At 38.4% G+C, this 17,360-nt stretch overlaps 1 protein-coding gene across 2 annotated transcripts in view; it reads left to right on the forward strand.

The window, feature by feature from the left end:
* The first annotated feature begins 294 nt into the window (after nt 1–294).
* SLC20A2 (solute carrier family 20 member 2) overlaps nt 295–17,360 on the forward strand; it is a 39,317-nt gene continuing 22,251 nt past the window's right edge. For both annotated transcript variants that reach the window (XM_015823802.1, XM_015823803.1), the window contains exons 1-4: nt 295–845; nt 4,703–4,843; nt 6,693–6,778; nt 16,501–16,597. In XM_015823802.1, the coding sequence (XP_015679288.1) occupies nt 557–845; nt 4,703–4,843; nt 6,693–6,778; nt 16,501–16,597 (613 nt within the window). In that variant the 5' untranslated portion in view covers nt 295–556. The remainder of the gene's footprint in view (nt 846–4,702; nt 4,844–6,692; nt 6,779–16,500; nt 16,598–17,360) is intronic.

Consider the following 17,360-nt stretch of genomic DNA (forward strand, 5'->3'; position numbering starts at 1 on the left):
AGGACATTCTTGCTTAATCATAGTAAGATTAATTTAATATATTCTTTCTTACAGATACTTGGTAAATATCAAAAGAGTATGCCTACGTCTCTATTTAATTTTTTAAGTTTTCTAGGAAGTAGAAAAGTCTCAATTATAATTTATTATTGTCCCCTAAATACTGTCAGTTTTAATCTGACTTCAGCCATTTTGTCTGTAGTTACCAGGGTATCATATGACATTCTAGATTTTCTTACTTATAATTATATAGTGTTTGATTCTAGTTTTTTCTTTTTTTTTCTTTTTGTAGGAGAGATCACTACAACTGTAAACCTACTGAAGCAAAATATGGAATGGATCTTGCTGGTGACTGAATTGAGCCAAACAAACAGTATTGACAGTAGCTTGAAAATCACCAGTTAGCAGTTTCTTCACGCTCCAGTGTCACACAGCACTTTCCAGAGAGAACTCATTGTGTGCAGAAAATCAGCTTTTAAATCTGCTCACTACCTTTCAGCTTCGTTTAATTAAAATAGTTTTAAACGGGAATCCGAACTACAAGAGCACTTGGAGAAAAATGGCATTGGAAGAATATCTATGGATGGTCGTCGTGGGTTTTATCATTGCTTTTATTTTAGCATTTTCAGTTGGTGCAAATGATGTTGCAAATTCTTTTGGTACTGCTGTGGGTTCTGGTGTAGTTACTTTGCGCCAAGCCTGTATCCTTGCTTCAATTTTTGAAACTACTGGTTCAGTATTGCTGGGAGCAAAAGTAGGTGAAACTATTCGTAAAGGTATAATTGATGTGAACTTGTATGACAACTCAACAGGTCTACTTATGGCTGGAGAAGTCAGTGCAATGGTTGGTAAGTAACCGTATTTTTCTAAGTATTTAATTATTTTCTTCAAACAATTAAAAGTTCTTATATCTTGGCAAAACTAAAGTAATAATTTGCACATTTCTCAATCTACAAAATTCCGTGGAGATTGAGGAAGTTATTGAGAAGTCAAGAGCAGGTCCTGGAATTGGGTTCTGCACACTCTTCCTTGGCCAGATGCCTTTAGTAGTTTATTGGAACCAACTTTATAGAAGTTAATTTTATACCTTTTTCTTTTTACCATAGATTCAGATCACAGTTGGTTTAGAGCAAGATTAATATTATCTATAGTTGATTATATTATTTTAGGAAAGAAACTCTCATTACCATTGCCCAATTCTTAAGTTTAAAAGATTTGAATTATAATCGGTCTTTCTAAGGATTCTGTTTATTTACTATTTCAATATAGTATATGAGATTCTAAAACTATTAAAAGAGTAATATATAACAAGATATTGGCAAGACAACATAATATTACATAGCACTGTAGTATACTTAAAATATTGGTGACTTAGATTTGTATTTATAATTTTATTAATTTTTATGAAAAAGAAATCTTAAAATACTAGCTTATCTTATGAATCTATTCTATTTGTGCTTACAGTCAGTGTCTCCCATTCTTTGGAACATGGTGAGGGTTTGGGGAGAACAGTAATTTCTTTTCTTTACACTGGAGCTTGGGGAAAATAAGCCACAAGAAGCTCCTATTTTCTTCTCCACACAACAATGCAAATATGAGTTGGGAAAATGCGATTTGATCTTATCAAGAGAACACAGCCCTCTGCTTCTAGTGAGCAGATCAGATTGCTCTCAAGGGATGACATTTCAAAACATTTGCTGGGATCCATTCTGAGACCGAGGGGCAGAAGGATATTCTTGGGAGCCTGACTTGCTTGTCCTGGGACTGTCCACAACTCTGAGCCTGTACAGTGCTATGTGGTTGCACTGTTGCTCCCTCCCACTTGAATTGTACAGAGAAGACAGATAACAGCAATAATCAAAAAGTATGGATACTTTCTTTTTTGGCTTCGGAACAGGATTGGAATCTTCATTAGACAGGCTGTCAAGTACTATATTTTGATATATTAGTTTATATGAACATTTAACCATAAGACAAAATGTTGAGGATAAAAATGCTGTCTTAAATTGTATCACACTTGAAAATGAAAACAAAAATGGGAGGGATACTTCCTGTTTTTTGACCCAGCAGAAATTTGTATGGATAGAAAAATGTACATCTCATTTAAAAGCATGTTTTCTGACTTCCACTGTCATCATAAAAAAACTGTTCTACTATTTGTAGTTATGTTAATTTTCATCTTTTAAAAATGGATGGAGTCTTATATGCAGTTGCAAATGAATTAATTCTAAAAATTCTAAGATTATTTAAAATACTTTGACTGTTAATGTTAAATACAGATAATGATTAAATATTTTTAATTGATATATAGATCTAATTTTAGATGAATGGCAAAGCAATGGAGTCCGCATAAAATATTATGTCCAAGTTTGTTTATGAAGGATGCATTTCTTCCTCCCTTAGAGGGATTAGAATATAGCTCTACATTCTGCGAGGATATATCAATACAGAATATGGCTTAGTTAACATTAGAATATTGGATTTGTCTTGCTATCCTGAATTTTGATGTATATGTTTGATTAGAACCAAAACAAGAATCTTAGATCACTTCTAATGTAGTTGTATAAGAATAGGTTACAGTTAAAATTTTGTCTCATCAGTTGTATTTAATTTAAGTTCTGTGGCTATCAAATGAACTTTAACACCATTTCATCCAAACATTTTCACTTCCAGATGCTGTTTTAGTTTGTTGTTGCCCCAAAATAAGTCCATTGGGACCATAAATTATTAAACAGTAAGCTTTGGGAGTGAGAGGTTGTGTTAGAATAAAAAAAACTAATTTGCTTAGAAAGATAATACTATAAGTCATGTGTTTTACTTGTTGAATTCATAAAAAGTGGTATATTATGTTAATAGATTATTTTAAAAGAGAATAGAATGATTTTTTTGAGAGGGATTGTTGTCATTGTTTTATCACTTTTAAAATAATAAATGTTTGCTCAGCTTGGTTGATACAAATGGCATGTAGGTAATTTTTGACAAACCACTCCCAAAAAAATTCTGAGTGAAATACTTTTCTGATAATACCTTTGGGTGTGAGTATTATTTAGTACTTTTAGAGCGAAGTATATTTTAGTTTTAGATGTATCTATCATATAAAGCAATTATTTAATCAGGTTTTGCTTTTGCCCCCTTTGATTTGTTGAGAATGACAGTTAATTAGTTCAAAACATTCCAGAAGTAGAATTGAAAAAAGTATTTTTGAAGTGTGCTATGCCATATGAATCCTTTTTTTTATTGGCACATGGGATTTCTTCCTTTCTCCCTTATTTATTACAGTGCCTATCCTTCTCTTTCATTCCTGTACACTTTAAATGTTTGAGTTATTTCCTGCAACTCATTGGTGTGACTTTCTTTAAAATGATGCTAGAGCCCTGTTTATTTCTTCAATGGTAATCAGGAAATCAAATTTTTATTGTGTATAGTTCCAGATAATGAAACAAATGAACTAATATATATAAAAATAAATTGTTAAGAGTCTAACACTTTTGTGGATTACTATTGCTAGTAAATATTTGGCAGTTGTACATTTCCTAATGTAGCAATTGTTTCAAGAAGAAAATGCTTGTTAATATAAGAGCACATGTACTACAAGGATTACTTTATCCATGAAGATAATTTCCCTTTTAGATTATTTGAATGTTTCTTTGTTTCTACCTTATAAACTGCATCCAACAATTTATTACCTTGTAATATCTGCTTTGTTGGCTTGATGTACCCTTATTGAAGTGGCTGAAGTACGGAAAAGAAATACAGTATTTACAACCATTCATTTAACAACCATTTAAAGTTACAACGGCATTCAAAAAGTGATTTATGAATGGTCTTTGCACTTATAATCATTGTAGCATCCCTATGGTCAGTCACATCATCAAAATTTGGGCACGTGGTAACTGATAGGTACTTAATTCAGTTGCAATGTCCTGTGCTCACGTGATCCCAATTTGTGACCTTGCCAGCTGGCTTTCATCAAGCCAGATTTGCTTAATGACTGCGTGATTGCCTTAACAACTGCAATGATTCGTTTAAGATTTGTGGCAAAAAAGGTACAGTTGGGCCTGACCCACATAACAACAATTTATCTTGCTTAGCACAGAAATTCTGGTCCCAATTATAGTCACAAATTGAGGATTACTGGCAGTGTTAATCCAAAAAATTCACAAAAGTATTAGACTCAAACAATTATATTAAACTGATAGTTTGTTGCATAAACTCTGTGTCTTTCTACAGCTATGAGTGAGATACTGGGTCTTATTGAAATATGGTATAGATGGAACTCTGTCAGATATCCTGAAATGGTAGATAGTGACGGGTTATTGAAAATTGTGTGGGTTGGATAGTTATCAGACTCCCATATTTGACAATGAAATTACCCAAATAAAAGAAATAAATATACTTGCACCATTAGTCGTTTGTTCTTATTAAGTGCATGTATTCATAAAAGTGGAACAATAAAAATATATGATGATATAAGAACATTTGCTAACCTGAAGATCTTTTATTATACTACAGAAAATAAGAATATTTGAACTGAAATTAGTAGAGAGCAAATCATTTCTCAATTGAATTGGTGGCATCCAGTAACTCTCACCCTTTGTAAGGAGTTTCTTGCCTTTGCAAGACTATATGGATGCCTTCAAATTCTAATATTCCAGAATGTTAAAATGTCCTGTCTTGATTGTTTTCTTTATATTTTACATTTTAGGATCTGCTGTTTGGCAGCTGATAGCATCATTTTTGAAACTTCCAATATCTGGAACTCATTGTATAGTGGGTTCTACTATAGGTTTCTCATTAGTTGCAATTGGCACACAAGGAGTCCAGTGGATGGAACTTGTCAAGATTGGTAAATTACATTCTCTTTATGTACAACATGCAATGAATTTTAAAAAGTGTTTTGAAAAATTGTGATAGTTATATTCAAATAAGTTTTGTCTGGAATGCTACTGTTTGTAGTTCAGACATCACTGTAAACTATAGTTTCATTAAGATAATATACAAAAATTAGACTCTCCAGGCAAGAGATGCACAGGAATTCTGATAATTAAATGCCTATGTATCTATAATGTATTAGGTTAGGGGTTAGCCGTTTAGAAGTATATTAATTACTCTCTGAAAGGAAAAGGGCAAAAAAAGTGGTTGAGTCATATGATTATTTTTGTTTTAACGAATTTCAGGGTTAATTAAGACAAAAGACATTTACAAATTGAAATGCAATTTCAGATGTCACAGGCCCTGAATTCCATACTATAGTTTTTATTTATAATATAAATGCTACTATTCGTAGTGTAATTTTTTTCCTTCCATTCAACCATGTCCTATTCTCAGAGACCAGTTTGACAAGTCCCTGAGGTTTACTTGGCACATTTTTTTTCAAAAAATGGTTTGCCTTTGCCTTCTTTCTAGGGCTGAGAGAAAGTTCTTAGCCCAAGGTCATCTAGGTGGCTTTGTGCCTAAGGCAGAATTAGAACTCGCAGTTTCCTAGTTTCTAGCCTGATAGCTCAATGTAGCATTTCTCAATCTTAGTAAATTTAAGATAATGTGGACTTCAGCTCCCAGAATTCCCCAGACAGCAAGTTAAAGTTGCTATAGTTGAGAAACACTGCCTTAACTACTATAGCAAACTAGCTCTCTTATGTAACATAGCTGCATTAAAAAATAAAGTATTCTTAAAACCCTGTTAAGCTATAGAAACTTTTAGTATTACTGAAATATTATGTTGATGTATTTCCGCAACAAATTAAATTTGGCAAAATTAGTTGAGGTAGAGCAAAATTAGAGAATGCATATTGGTTTCACACAATGTTCAGTGGAATCTTGTTATGTTTATATTCCTTGTTAGTTTATATATTTTATATGTTACTGTTATTTTTAAAAGATTGCTTAAGAATTTAAACTATAAATTCAGTATTTATAAACTTCAGTAGTACTTTTATTTAGTTAATTTATATGACATTCTTTATAGTAGCAGATGAACCACTTTTACATACATACATACACACACTTTTTTTTCATTTTAAAGGGGTTTTTTTAAACTTCAAGAAATCGAACTCTGGTATTGATTTTAAACAGTAAAAGCTATATGGAAAAAACTAAAAAAGTAAGATGAACATTTAATACAAAGAAAAACTAAGCAAACTTGACTTGACAGCACAGAGTAAAAAATTCTGATGACATTTTGGAATTGCAAAAGAGCATATTTAAGAATACTTTTAAATATAAACTTAATTAGTATAAGAGACATATAACATCTCTATTGAAATCAGTTGGATTCAAACATCTTTCCCTTGGCTGAATTTTACACTTTTTAAAAATGATTTTGAGTCTGAGGGTGAAGGTTCGTTCTCTGAGCTTGTAGTTTGATTTACAAACTTTTCGGTACCGGACTAGGTAACATTTCAGCGGCTTTTAGTGGATGTCTGTGTCAGTGTTGACACAGACATCCCCTAAAAGCTGCTGAAGATGTTACCTAGTCTGGTAAGAAACGTTTGAAGCCAACCCACAAGCTCGGAGAATGAACCTTCATCCTCATCCTACACTCAAACTACAGCTATTCGCCACTATTGCAAACTTTGAGTCTATTTAAACAATTATTAGAAAGTAACATAAAGAACAAGTTGTTTTTTGGCAGAATTTTACATTGGATGGAACCTTGCCAATTATTGAATGTAATATTTCTTTGAATTTATATTCAGTTGCTTCCTGGTTTATCTCCCCACTATTATCTGGTATGATGTCTGGTGCACTGTTTCTCTTGATCAGATTTTTCATCTTAAATAAGGTTAGTATTGTTGATACTATAGCAATGCATTGATGCCATTTGTTATATCGTTCCCATTAGGCACACTGAAAGGCGTTATTTGCTATAAAGGTGTGGCATTTAATGATGCTTATGTTTATTTTGCAGTATGTCTACACACTAATTCATAAGAACAGAACAATAAAATTGATTAAAACTATAATGCCAATAAGTAAAATGAAAATGGTATGCAAATTAGAATGAAATACAAGTAGTATTTGTTAATTTCTAAAGATGTATCTGATATTTAAGCATTTGTATAATAATTGCATAATAGTGTTTGTATAATAAGATCTGCATACCTAGTTGGTTTTAAAATGTAGATCCTCAGTTTCTAAACTGTTTTGGTTAAAATAATAAATTATCTATTTGATGAATACCTTTTTTAAAAAATATATATTTTATTGATTTTTTTTTAACATAAACACCTTGATATTTGGTAAACAGCGTGTTGTCTGGGTTTATGTTTACAAAGTAATCACTAACTCTTAGTTTCTATATTGCAAAGTCCACATAATAGCTTTGCTTGATTTTCTCTTCTTCCAATCATATAATAATAATAATAATAATAATAATAATAATAATAATAATAATAATAATAATAATAAAGTTGGAAGGGACCTTGGAGGTCATCGAGTCCAACCCCCTGCTAAGGCAGGAACCCTACACCATTTCAGACAAATGGCTGTCCAGTCTCTTCTTAAAAACTTCCAGTGTTGGAGCATTCACCGCTTCTGGAGGCAAGTTGTTCCATTGGTTAATTGTTCTAACTGTCAGGAAGTTTCTCCTTAGTTCTAAGTTGCTTCTCTCCTTGATCAGTTTCCATCCGTTGCTTCTCGTCCTGCCTTCAGGTGCCTTGGAGAATAGTTTGACTCCCTCTTCTTTGTGGCAGCCCCTGAGATGTTGGAACACTGCTATCATGTCCCCCCTCGTCCTTCCCTTCATTAAACTAGACATACCCAATTCCAGCAACCGTTCCTTATATGTTTTAGCCTCCAGTCCCCTAATCATCTTTGTTGCTCTTCTCTGTACTCTTTCTAGAGTCTCAGCATCTTTTTTACATCGTGTTGACCAAAACTGGATGCAGTATTCCAAGTGTGGCCTTACTAAGGCATTGTAAAGTGGTATTAATACTTCACATGATCTTGATTCTATCCCTCTGTTAATGCAGCCCAGCACTGTATTGGCTTTTTTGGCAGCTGCAGCACACTGCTGGCTCATATTTAGGTGATTGTCCACTAGGACTCCGAGATCCCTCTCACAGTTACTACTATTGAGCAAGGTACCCCCTATACTATACCTGTACATTTGGTTTTTCTTGCCTAAAAGTAGAACCTTACTTTGTTCACCATTGAATTTCATTTTGTTAGATAGCGCCCAGTGTTCAAGTCTATCCAGGTCCTCCTGTATCTTAAGCCTGTCTTCTGGAGTGTTGGCTATTCCTGCCAGCTTGGTGTCATCCGCAAATTTGATGAATTCCCCATCTATCCCCTCGTCCAAATCATTGATGAAGATGTTGAAGAGCACTGGGCCTAATTAATACAATTCTTATTAATTTGATAGGTAACAATTAAATATAAAGATTTCTCTAAAATTTCTACCAATAATAATCACATCAATATCATGCTTCTTTTCTATCTAGTCATCTTGGTTGCCTCGTGATGAATCCTGTTTACAATTCTTATTTAAATTTATTTCCCCATCAATGTTCAGAACATTTCTACTGGTTAAATTTTTTCCAGAGTTAATTACCTTAACGTATTTAAATCTATTTTGATGTCCTAAAAAATAAGTAGGAAAAAGACACGAAAGAAAAAATAGAAAAAGAAAAGACGTGAGAGAGAAAAAGAAAAAAGGGAGAAAAAATAACAAAATAATATACTATTTAAAATACAGATCCCTCTTGAACTAATATACAATTATTTCCAATTTTTTTCTGTTATTTTTACCTATAGTTAAACCATGTTTAATCTTTAAATGTTCCATTTAATAAATCCAATCATCTAATCTTTTAACTCTATTCAAAACATTTCCCCCTTTTTAGTTATCCATTGGAATTTTCTTAAAATCAATTATATTTAAATATCTAAAACATTTCCTTTATATTGATCATCCCAAACATTTTTATATTTCTCATATCAAAAAACAAAATAAAAGAAGAGAAAAGAAATAAATATTACTTGGAGGGTTCATCCCTCGTAAACTAAAATCTTTCTATTTCTTCAGCCATATTCCAACAAGTGTTTAATTTTTAAATATTCCCTCTGATACACTCCATCACCTAATTCCTCAATTCTCACTTTAGCCCTCTTCTTTTGTCAAGCATCTTTCCCAATCAGTATATTCCATTGAATCAAAGAGTCTTTCCATAATCTTGCAGATGTTGTTGTGGATATAATAGGCAAATCAAGCATCATATATTTGTAAAAAGATTTTGCCCCTTCATATTCATTGAATATTTCTCTCGTCATCCCTTGTCTCCCCATTTCTTGTGGTACTCCCAACAGCTCAGCAGTCCATTTTGTCAAATCTTTTTCCTTATCCTCAAATTTACTTTAGGTCTTAGAGCAGTGGTTCTCAACCTTTTTAATGCCGCGACCCCCAACCAGTCGTAAGTTGAGGACTAAACCGGTTGTAAGTCGAGGACTACCCAACCGGTCGTACGTTGAGGACTTTCCCTGCCCGGGAGCGCCGCGCATGCGTGGTTCCGCCCCCTGCGCTGGCCGAGGCGTAGCTGGCAAGCGGCAGAGATGGAGCAGGCCAACCACCAGCTGGCCCAGCCCAAGGGAGGTAAAGCACCCGCGGAAAAGGGGAAAAAAATGGCGGACAGCCTTGCTTGGCGACCCCCGTGAAATGGTCGATCGACCCCAAATGGGGTCGTGACCCATAGGTTGAGAACCGCTGTCTTAGAGTACAAGTTATCTTTTCCACGTTCAATGTTTCTTGTAAGTCTTTCGCCACTTGAGTCTCCACTAGTTTATATTCAGTTGTCTGCTTTACATAATCTCTCACTTTTTTTTGTTTTCTGATCATTTAATTGTTGTGACATTAAATTGAGAATGCATTCCTTTAAATTTTCAAATTCATTTTTAAGTTCCTCATGGTTTGAAGTTAGTATTATTTGCATTTGTTGTAACAGAACATACATTTCCTCCTGGTAAGTATTTATTTTTTCTTGATATGTTCTTTCTGCAGATCTCTGATGCTCCGTAATGATCAAAAATCCTTTCTCTGCCAATCACTTTAAAGTCACAATTTTAAAAATATTTATAATCCAGGAAGGTCAATTTTTTTCTAAGTTTTATAGTTCTCACTTTGTAGATAATCCACAATGTTTTCTCTCTTTTTTTTGTTACAGCTGCTCTTTGTTTAGTCAAAGCCCTGAAGGTCACAATAGGCTTTTCTTTCTGGGATATATATTTAGGACAGTATTTTCATCCACCACTAGATGTCAGCACCAGTCCATCTTTCAATTTTCTGTATTTTCCCCCCCCTCGTAAACTTCCATTTAGAGGAGGGTGGAACAAAGACACACACACCCCTCTCACATTCGGAGGATTTTTAGTTCTGGGGGTTCTTTTCTCTCTCTCAGGAAATCAGTCAGGTAGAAGAGAGAAAATCAGTATTCTTACCCAGTTCACGCACGCTGTTTACAATCATGCTTAGTTTAGTGCTTTTTGGCTTCGGCTGCATGTAGCTTGGGCTAGAGTCACGATTGACGCTAGCCTTCTGTTGGTTTTTGGAGAGCTTTCCTCAGACGTCCAGATCGACCACCATCTCCCCAGGATCAGCGGGGCTTCCCTCCTTCCTTGCCACCTCTCCGGGGTGGATTTGGGCCCATTTAGGGTCCCCAAACAGAGAGAAATCAGCCGTAGGGCTCGGATCATCTCGATCCCTCAACTGTAACACTAGCTGCGCAGAACTGGAAGTCTTGATGAATACATTTTAATGTTACTCTAAAAAATACATTGAATCAGTAACTCTCCAGGTACAATAATAATTTTTATTGAATATAGAGGGATACATTAAGTACAAGTAGTCATTGACTTGTGATTGATAGCATAGCAATCTTTTCACCCTCCAAAAAGGTACTTTTGACTGGGTCCTGAATTCATGATTACTGTAGTGTCCTTATGACCGACCCACAGTGATACTTCAGTGCTCCCCCTGTCTATCTCCTCCCATTCACCCATAGCCATGTCCCCACAACTCTTTGGCCTGCTTCCCACCCCACTAGGCCCTATACTGCTAGCTTACCTTTCACGATCTCCAGAGTTTTGGAGTTTGGATTAGGGAAGCATACCGAGTTGGTTTGTTGCTAGGCCACTTAGCACCATCCCAGTGGCTGTCAATCAGATGCACTGAATTGTGGCAGCACTGAAAAGGCAGTTCGTTCTAGGATGCAGCCACGTAGCCCAGGAAGGAGCAATTCATTTTGCTTTCCTAATATGGTCTACACATTGCTGCGGAAAACTCTGGATAGATTGTGTTAGGGAAGCAGAACAGACTGTTTCATTGCTGGGCCATGTGGAGTGATCCTGAAATGGCCACCATTTTCTGAGTAATCACTATTCAATGTGGCCATTTGGAAAATGACAGCTGCTTCTGGGATCCTGCCATTTGGCCCAGCAATGAAGTGTTCCCTAACCCAAGCTCCGAAACTCTGGAAATCTTGGAAAGCTAGGCAAAGTAGGAGTAGGGTCTGTTGGGTGGGAAGCAGGGACAAGATCTGTGGGAATCTTGGGGGGGGGAGGAGTGCTGTTGGGACCAAGTGGAGGGTAAAGAATACCAAAGGGTTGTGGGAATTGTGAGGGGAAGGAAGTGTTGCATGAAGTGTCTCAGGGTGAGGGAGGTCTTGCAAGGCCTACAGCAGATGGACCTGGCCTGTTCTAAGCTTCCCAGGGCCTTTCCCATCCCTGAGCCACCCAATGCTTCACTTAACCCAGATGGTTATTTAATCAAGGAGAGAAGCAACCTGGAACAAAAGAGAAACTTTCTAACAGTGAGGACAATTATCCAGTGGAACAGCTTGCCTTCAGAAGTTGTAGGTGCTTCATCAGTGGAGATTTTAAAGAAAAGACTGGACAGCCATGTATCTGAAATGGTACAGGGTCTCCTGCTTGACCAGGGGGTTGGACTAGAAGATCTCCAAGCTCTATTCTGATTGATTGATTGATTGATTGATTGATTAATGACTGCATCAGAGAGATTTGGAGGGGAGTTGTTAAGTGAGGCAATCTTGCCTAATCACCATCATGACTTGCAATCATAATGGCTGGCTCTATTATGGTTGTTGGTTGAGGACTAGCTGTAGGATTTAAGATGAAAAGGAGAAAAATCTGCACAGTCCCATCTCCCAGTATTGCAACTACAATTATGCACTTTAGATCAGACATGTCAAACACAAGGCCCGCGGGCTGGGTCCGGCCCGCTATGTGGTTCCATCCGGCCCGGGGACCTGCTCTGGAAACAGCGAAGGACCAGCCTGCCGCATCTCAGCCCAGCCCAGGCCGACCGGGCACTGATCTACAATCTGGTTGCGTCCATCAAAGCCAAAACACGCTGAGCCTTAAATACATGGGGAAGTCCTGCCCTGTCCCCTGGGCACACACGCAAGCGGAGTCCGACATCCCTGCTGGCGGTCTTGCACCACAGGCTGACTTTACCCAGGATGCCGGTGCTGGTCGTCTCCTTTGCGCACACCCAGGGGGCAGGGCAGAGGCGGCGAGGAAGCTCCTTGCTGATTCCAGGGCTGCCCCATGGAACCTTCATTCTTTTCTTCCTTCTTTCTCTCCTTCTCGTCTCTTTCCTTCCTCCGCGCTCAGGAAGGGATGATGGGAGGGGGAGAAATTGCCAGCGCTGCCATGTTGCCACTGATCTTGCTATCCCACGTGGGCAGGTGGGGGCTGTCCCAGTGAAAGGAAAGCTTCATGGCTGCGAGACTGGAGGTCATGGTGGGAGGGGTGGCGGCACTGATCTACAACCTGGTTGCGTCTATCAAAGCCAGAATGCGTTCCGCCTTAGATCCACGTGATAGCCCCGCCCCCTGGCAACACACAAGTGGAGTCCAGTGTCCCTGCTGGCTGTCTTGCCCTGCAGGCTGACTTCATCCAGGACACTGGCGCTGGCCGTCTCCTGTGTGCACACCTGTGGGGGGCAGGACAGAGGCGGCGGGGCAGCTCCTTGCTGGTTCCAAGGCTGGTTCCAGGACTGCCCCATGGATCTAAGGCTGAGTGCATTCTGGCTTTGATGGATGCAACCAGGTTGTAGATCAGCACCCCTCCTCCCACCAGCACCTCCAGCCTTGCACCACGAGGCTTTCCTTTCACTGGGACAGCCCCCGACCGCCCACGTGGGATAGCAAGACTGGCGGCAACATGGCAGCACTGGCAATCTCTCCCCCTCCCATCTCCCTTTCCTGGAAGGATGAGAACAGAGGGAGGGAGAAAGAGGAACGGAGGGAGGGTGGGAGGAACAGAGGGAGGAAGGAAGGGTGGAAAAAAAGGGAGGGAGGAAGGGCGGGAGGAAGGAACGGAGGGAGGAAGGAAGGGTGGGAGGGAGGGAGGGGAAAAAGGAAGGAAGGAAGGAGAGGCAACTTGGTTGGAGATGCCCCAGTTCACACAGTTCTGCTTCAATCCTGGATCTATTGAGACTTTGACTCAAAGCAATTTTGTGTTCTCTTTTGTCACAGACAGGACTTTATTGGCAACCCAAGTTAACACTGGTATTCTTGACTATGAACTCTTAGGAAAGTATCCCTTCCTTGTATGTTGCAAACAGCCATTTCCAGTGGGGAAAACAGGACAAAGCAGAGTAGGGGGAAATATTTTCCTTTGCTATATTTCCAGTCTGAATTAGACTATGGCAGGGTCCCTGCAGGAGAGCTCTTTTAAAAGGATTATGTATTAATAGACAAGCTACTAACTCACCTCTGTTCCTAAATGCTAAAGCCGTTGCACATAAAAAACAGAGAAGCTCTGATCAATTATCACAGCCACCATTTTGACAGTTCTGCTGTACTGTTGTCTGTGGACGCCCCCACTAAATGCAGACACGGGATAAAATGAGCCTGGTTTGTTCTTGGTCTTTTAAATGGCCACAGACTACTTGCAAAAGTGGCATTTGATCACAAGCCAAGGAGGCATCGAGAAATGTTTCCCCTTTTGCATTTGAGCATCCAAGAAGGGACAGGAAAGGAGAAAGGGAAAGAGGAAAAACCAACAAAAAGAAGGAAAAGAGGGGAAGGAAGAAGAAGGAAAGAAGAATGAAGAGGGAAGGAAAAAGAAGAAAGAGGGGAAAAGAAGGAAGGAAGATAGATTATAGTGAGAGAGAGGGAGGGTCTGAGGGAAGTCCTGCCTTAGCATTTGGCCCTGAGCAGCCCTGCTGCCCTTTCACCATCCCCTTGTCCCCTCCTCCTGACCTCTCCTGGTGGTCTCCCATCCTATCGCTGAGGATGCTTTGGTTACAAAGCCGGGTCTCCTCACATGGAGAGGGAGTGGGCTTCCCTCACCCACACATTTTGCCCTCCCGCAACACCATGAGCAACTTGGCCAAGGAGAGCGAGCACAGCAGCAGCAGCCTCGAGGAGGAGGTAAGCGCAGCTGGGTGCCCCCTTGGGGAAGTGGGGCTAGGCTAGGCTGGGCTGCGGGGTCCCTGAACTCGAGAGCTGGGTGCTTGACCTCCACTGTCCAAGGCTCTGGGCAGCCCGTGCCACCATCCGGGGGGGGCACATGGCCTGAGAGGGACAGTGAGGCTCCTCTAGTGGACCATGTCCTGGCGCTCTCCCTGGTCCCACTCTTCTCCGCTAGAGACCCTTGGATCCACCCCAGGCCTGCACAGGTGCCCCTGACGCGAGCGATGTCAAGCTGGTCACGCCCACTCAGTAGGCCCTGCCCACCCCAGCCACACCTACCCAGTAGACCACGGCCATGCTAGCCACACCCACCTGGCCCCTCCGAGGGCAACCACAATGCTGATGTGGCCCTCAATGAAATTGAGTTGACACCTCTTCTTTAGCTATATATTTTTTCTACTCAAGCTACTGTAGTGGCAAATCTCATCTGACCTCTCTAATAATGCAAGACTCAGCCTCCTCTCAGAAAAAATCTTCCTTATTTTGTGCAATATGTTCTTATTTGGCAGAGAAACATTTGCCCCAGATGTAAATATGTACATACTTGATCCGAGTTTTTTTTACATTAGACTAATCCTCCATAATAGCCTGGAATAAAACCCACAACTGTATTAATTTTATTTATGAAATGAAATTGAATTGCTATATTTTATTGATTTTAAAAAATACAGCTTGCTAAAAAAGAACTTCATATTTTCAAATGGAAATTAAATAATGAAAGTAGATTGTATTAAGTTTAATAAATAGATAAAAATATGAAATTTTGAAAAAGAAAACATTTTGTGTCCTGATTCCTTTGTCCCTACTGATCATGAAGTTCTATTTCTTCCTCCAATTGTTGTCCTGTTCTTTTTTATTTGCCTTTTCACATCTTCACTTCCTTTATTTTCCTTTGTACAACCTTGGTGTCAGTTATAGGAAGTGTAAGAAAACCAGACATAGATCTTGTGCTAACAACAGTTACTAAACTTAAAAATAGACACATTTCTGGTCTTTTACCATTATGTTAAAAAATGAAAGGTAGGGAGATAGAAGTCCAGTGTTCACTGTCCCTTATTTCTGGCATACTAAACTTGCTCCCTAGCAAGTCTTTGTATTTTCCCTTGCATAAATGGTAAGAGAAAAGTGAAGAGTTTACTGTAGGATTTAAATAGTTCCTTGAAAATGGAGGGCATTCTATTGAAGCTACAGCATTACAAAGAAAGATGCTATCTTAGCAGCTGATCCTTGGCTGGGGGTGAAACAATAGATAATATGGTACAGTATGTGGTAAGGTGAAAGTTCTTGGAAGCAGTTCAAAAAAGCAATATTTTAAACTCCCATTCCTCTCAGCGATTATATAATACATAATAGCAAACATTACATCTGTTTGGCTGTTAAACTCCTTGGTAATTTATGAAGAGGGCAAACATCTCTTGATAGTTGTATCTCCCCCATTTTTACTTGGGAGGTGAGTTCTTGTAGAACTTTGTCTAATGCTTTGTAATGTTTGTTCAAGATAACTTTCTGTATACTTAATCCTGAATGGATTGCTGAACTAGCAAGACAGGTAAGAGAATAATAAATTATGGAATAGATAGGGAATGTATTTAGTTTAGTGGAAATAGTTCAGATCTTCGAATCCTACTATTCTATAAAATGAAGTATGTGCTCCACTCTTCTAGGCTGATGGGGCCATCATTTTTTTGTTCTATATGAGAATAATTATATATATATATAATATGTCTAATATTATATGTCTCCCTAGTAACAAACATTTATGTATATTCAATATCAATTGCAATTTTTGCCTTTTCTAGGGGAGAAAATAGAACCAGCCAAAATTTACCTTCTATAATTTTAAAATTAAATCATACAGCAGATCAACATTGTATATTCTCATTTTGTGCTTATGATGATGGGGCTGATGTCAAAATTCAGAAGCCACAGGTTACCTTTTGATCACTGCAGTATTTTTCCAAGCAGACTGAAATAAATTTTGTATTAAAAATGTTTAGAGCATAATGCATTGATTTTTTAAAAAACAATCTGATTTTATCAATTACATATAAAAATATTTCTTTTAATGTAGGAAGATCCAGTACCAAATGGTCTTCGTGCCCTTCCAGTGTTCTATGCTGCTACAATAACTATTAATGTGTTCTCCATAATGTATACAGGTGCTCCAGGTGAGTAGATGAAGTCTACTGTGAAAAGATTGTATTGTCCTTTGTGACACAGAATATAATTTGTACTCTTCCCACTTTAATTTAGACTGGCTTTTATTTCTATCAAAAGGGTAATGTCTGCAAGCAAAGATTTTTCCAAAAGGACTGCTGATTAAATAAATCCTTAATGTAGAATCATGCATATGTTGAAATAATAAATTTAGCCCATTTGCATGTGACATTGCCACTTGAAATAACTCAGCACTAAAAGCTTTTGTTGTTTGTTTATAAGAGTATGGGATAGTTCCAGTGGTGGGATTCAAATATGTGAACAACTGGTTCTCTGTGTGGATGCCGCTTCCGGAAGTCCATTCTGGGCCTGGCAACAAAAAATTAGCTACCGGTTCTGCCAAACTGGTGTGAATAGGCTGAATCCCACCACTGGGTAGTTCCCATGGAAGGTATAGTTGCCATGGCTATTCACTCCAAAATGGGAGTATTTTAGACTTTTCCACTACAGTATTGCTGCTGAGGATAGAGCATTAAACTGAGCCAAGGTGAAAGCTCTCTATAATAATACCTTAAAAATGCAGGGCTTTTTTTCAGCCGGAACGCAGCGGAACCGCGTTCCGGCACCTTTTTCCGGGCCGGCCGCACCGGAAATAGCCCCTCCCACACCGGAAATAGCCCCTCCCAAATTTTACTTGCATTCCTGTTCTCTAAAGGGGCGGTCCTAGGGTTTGATGAGGGCGTGGCCAGGTTTGAGTTCCGCCACCTTTTCTCC

This window comes from Protobothrops mucrosquamatus, unplaced genomic scaffold, assembly GCF_001527695.2.
Source record: "Protobothrops mucrosquamatus isolate PMUCROS unplaced genomic scaffold, P.Mucros_1.0 scaffold1991, whole genome shotgun sequence".
NCBI lineage: Eukaryota > Metazoa > Chordata > Lepidosauria > Squamata > Viperidae > Protobothrops > Protobothrops mucrosquamatus.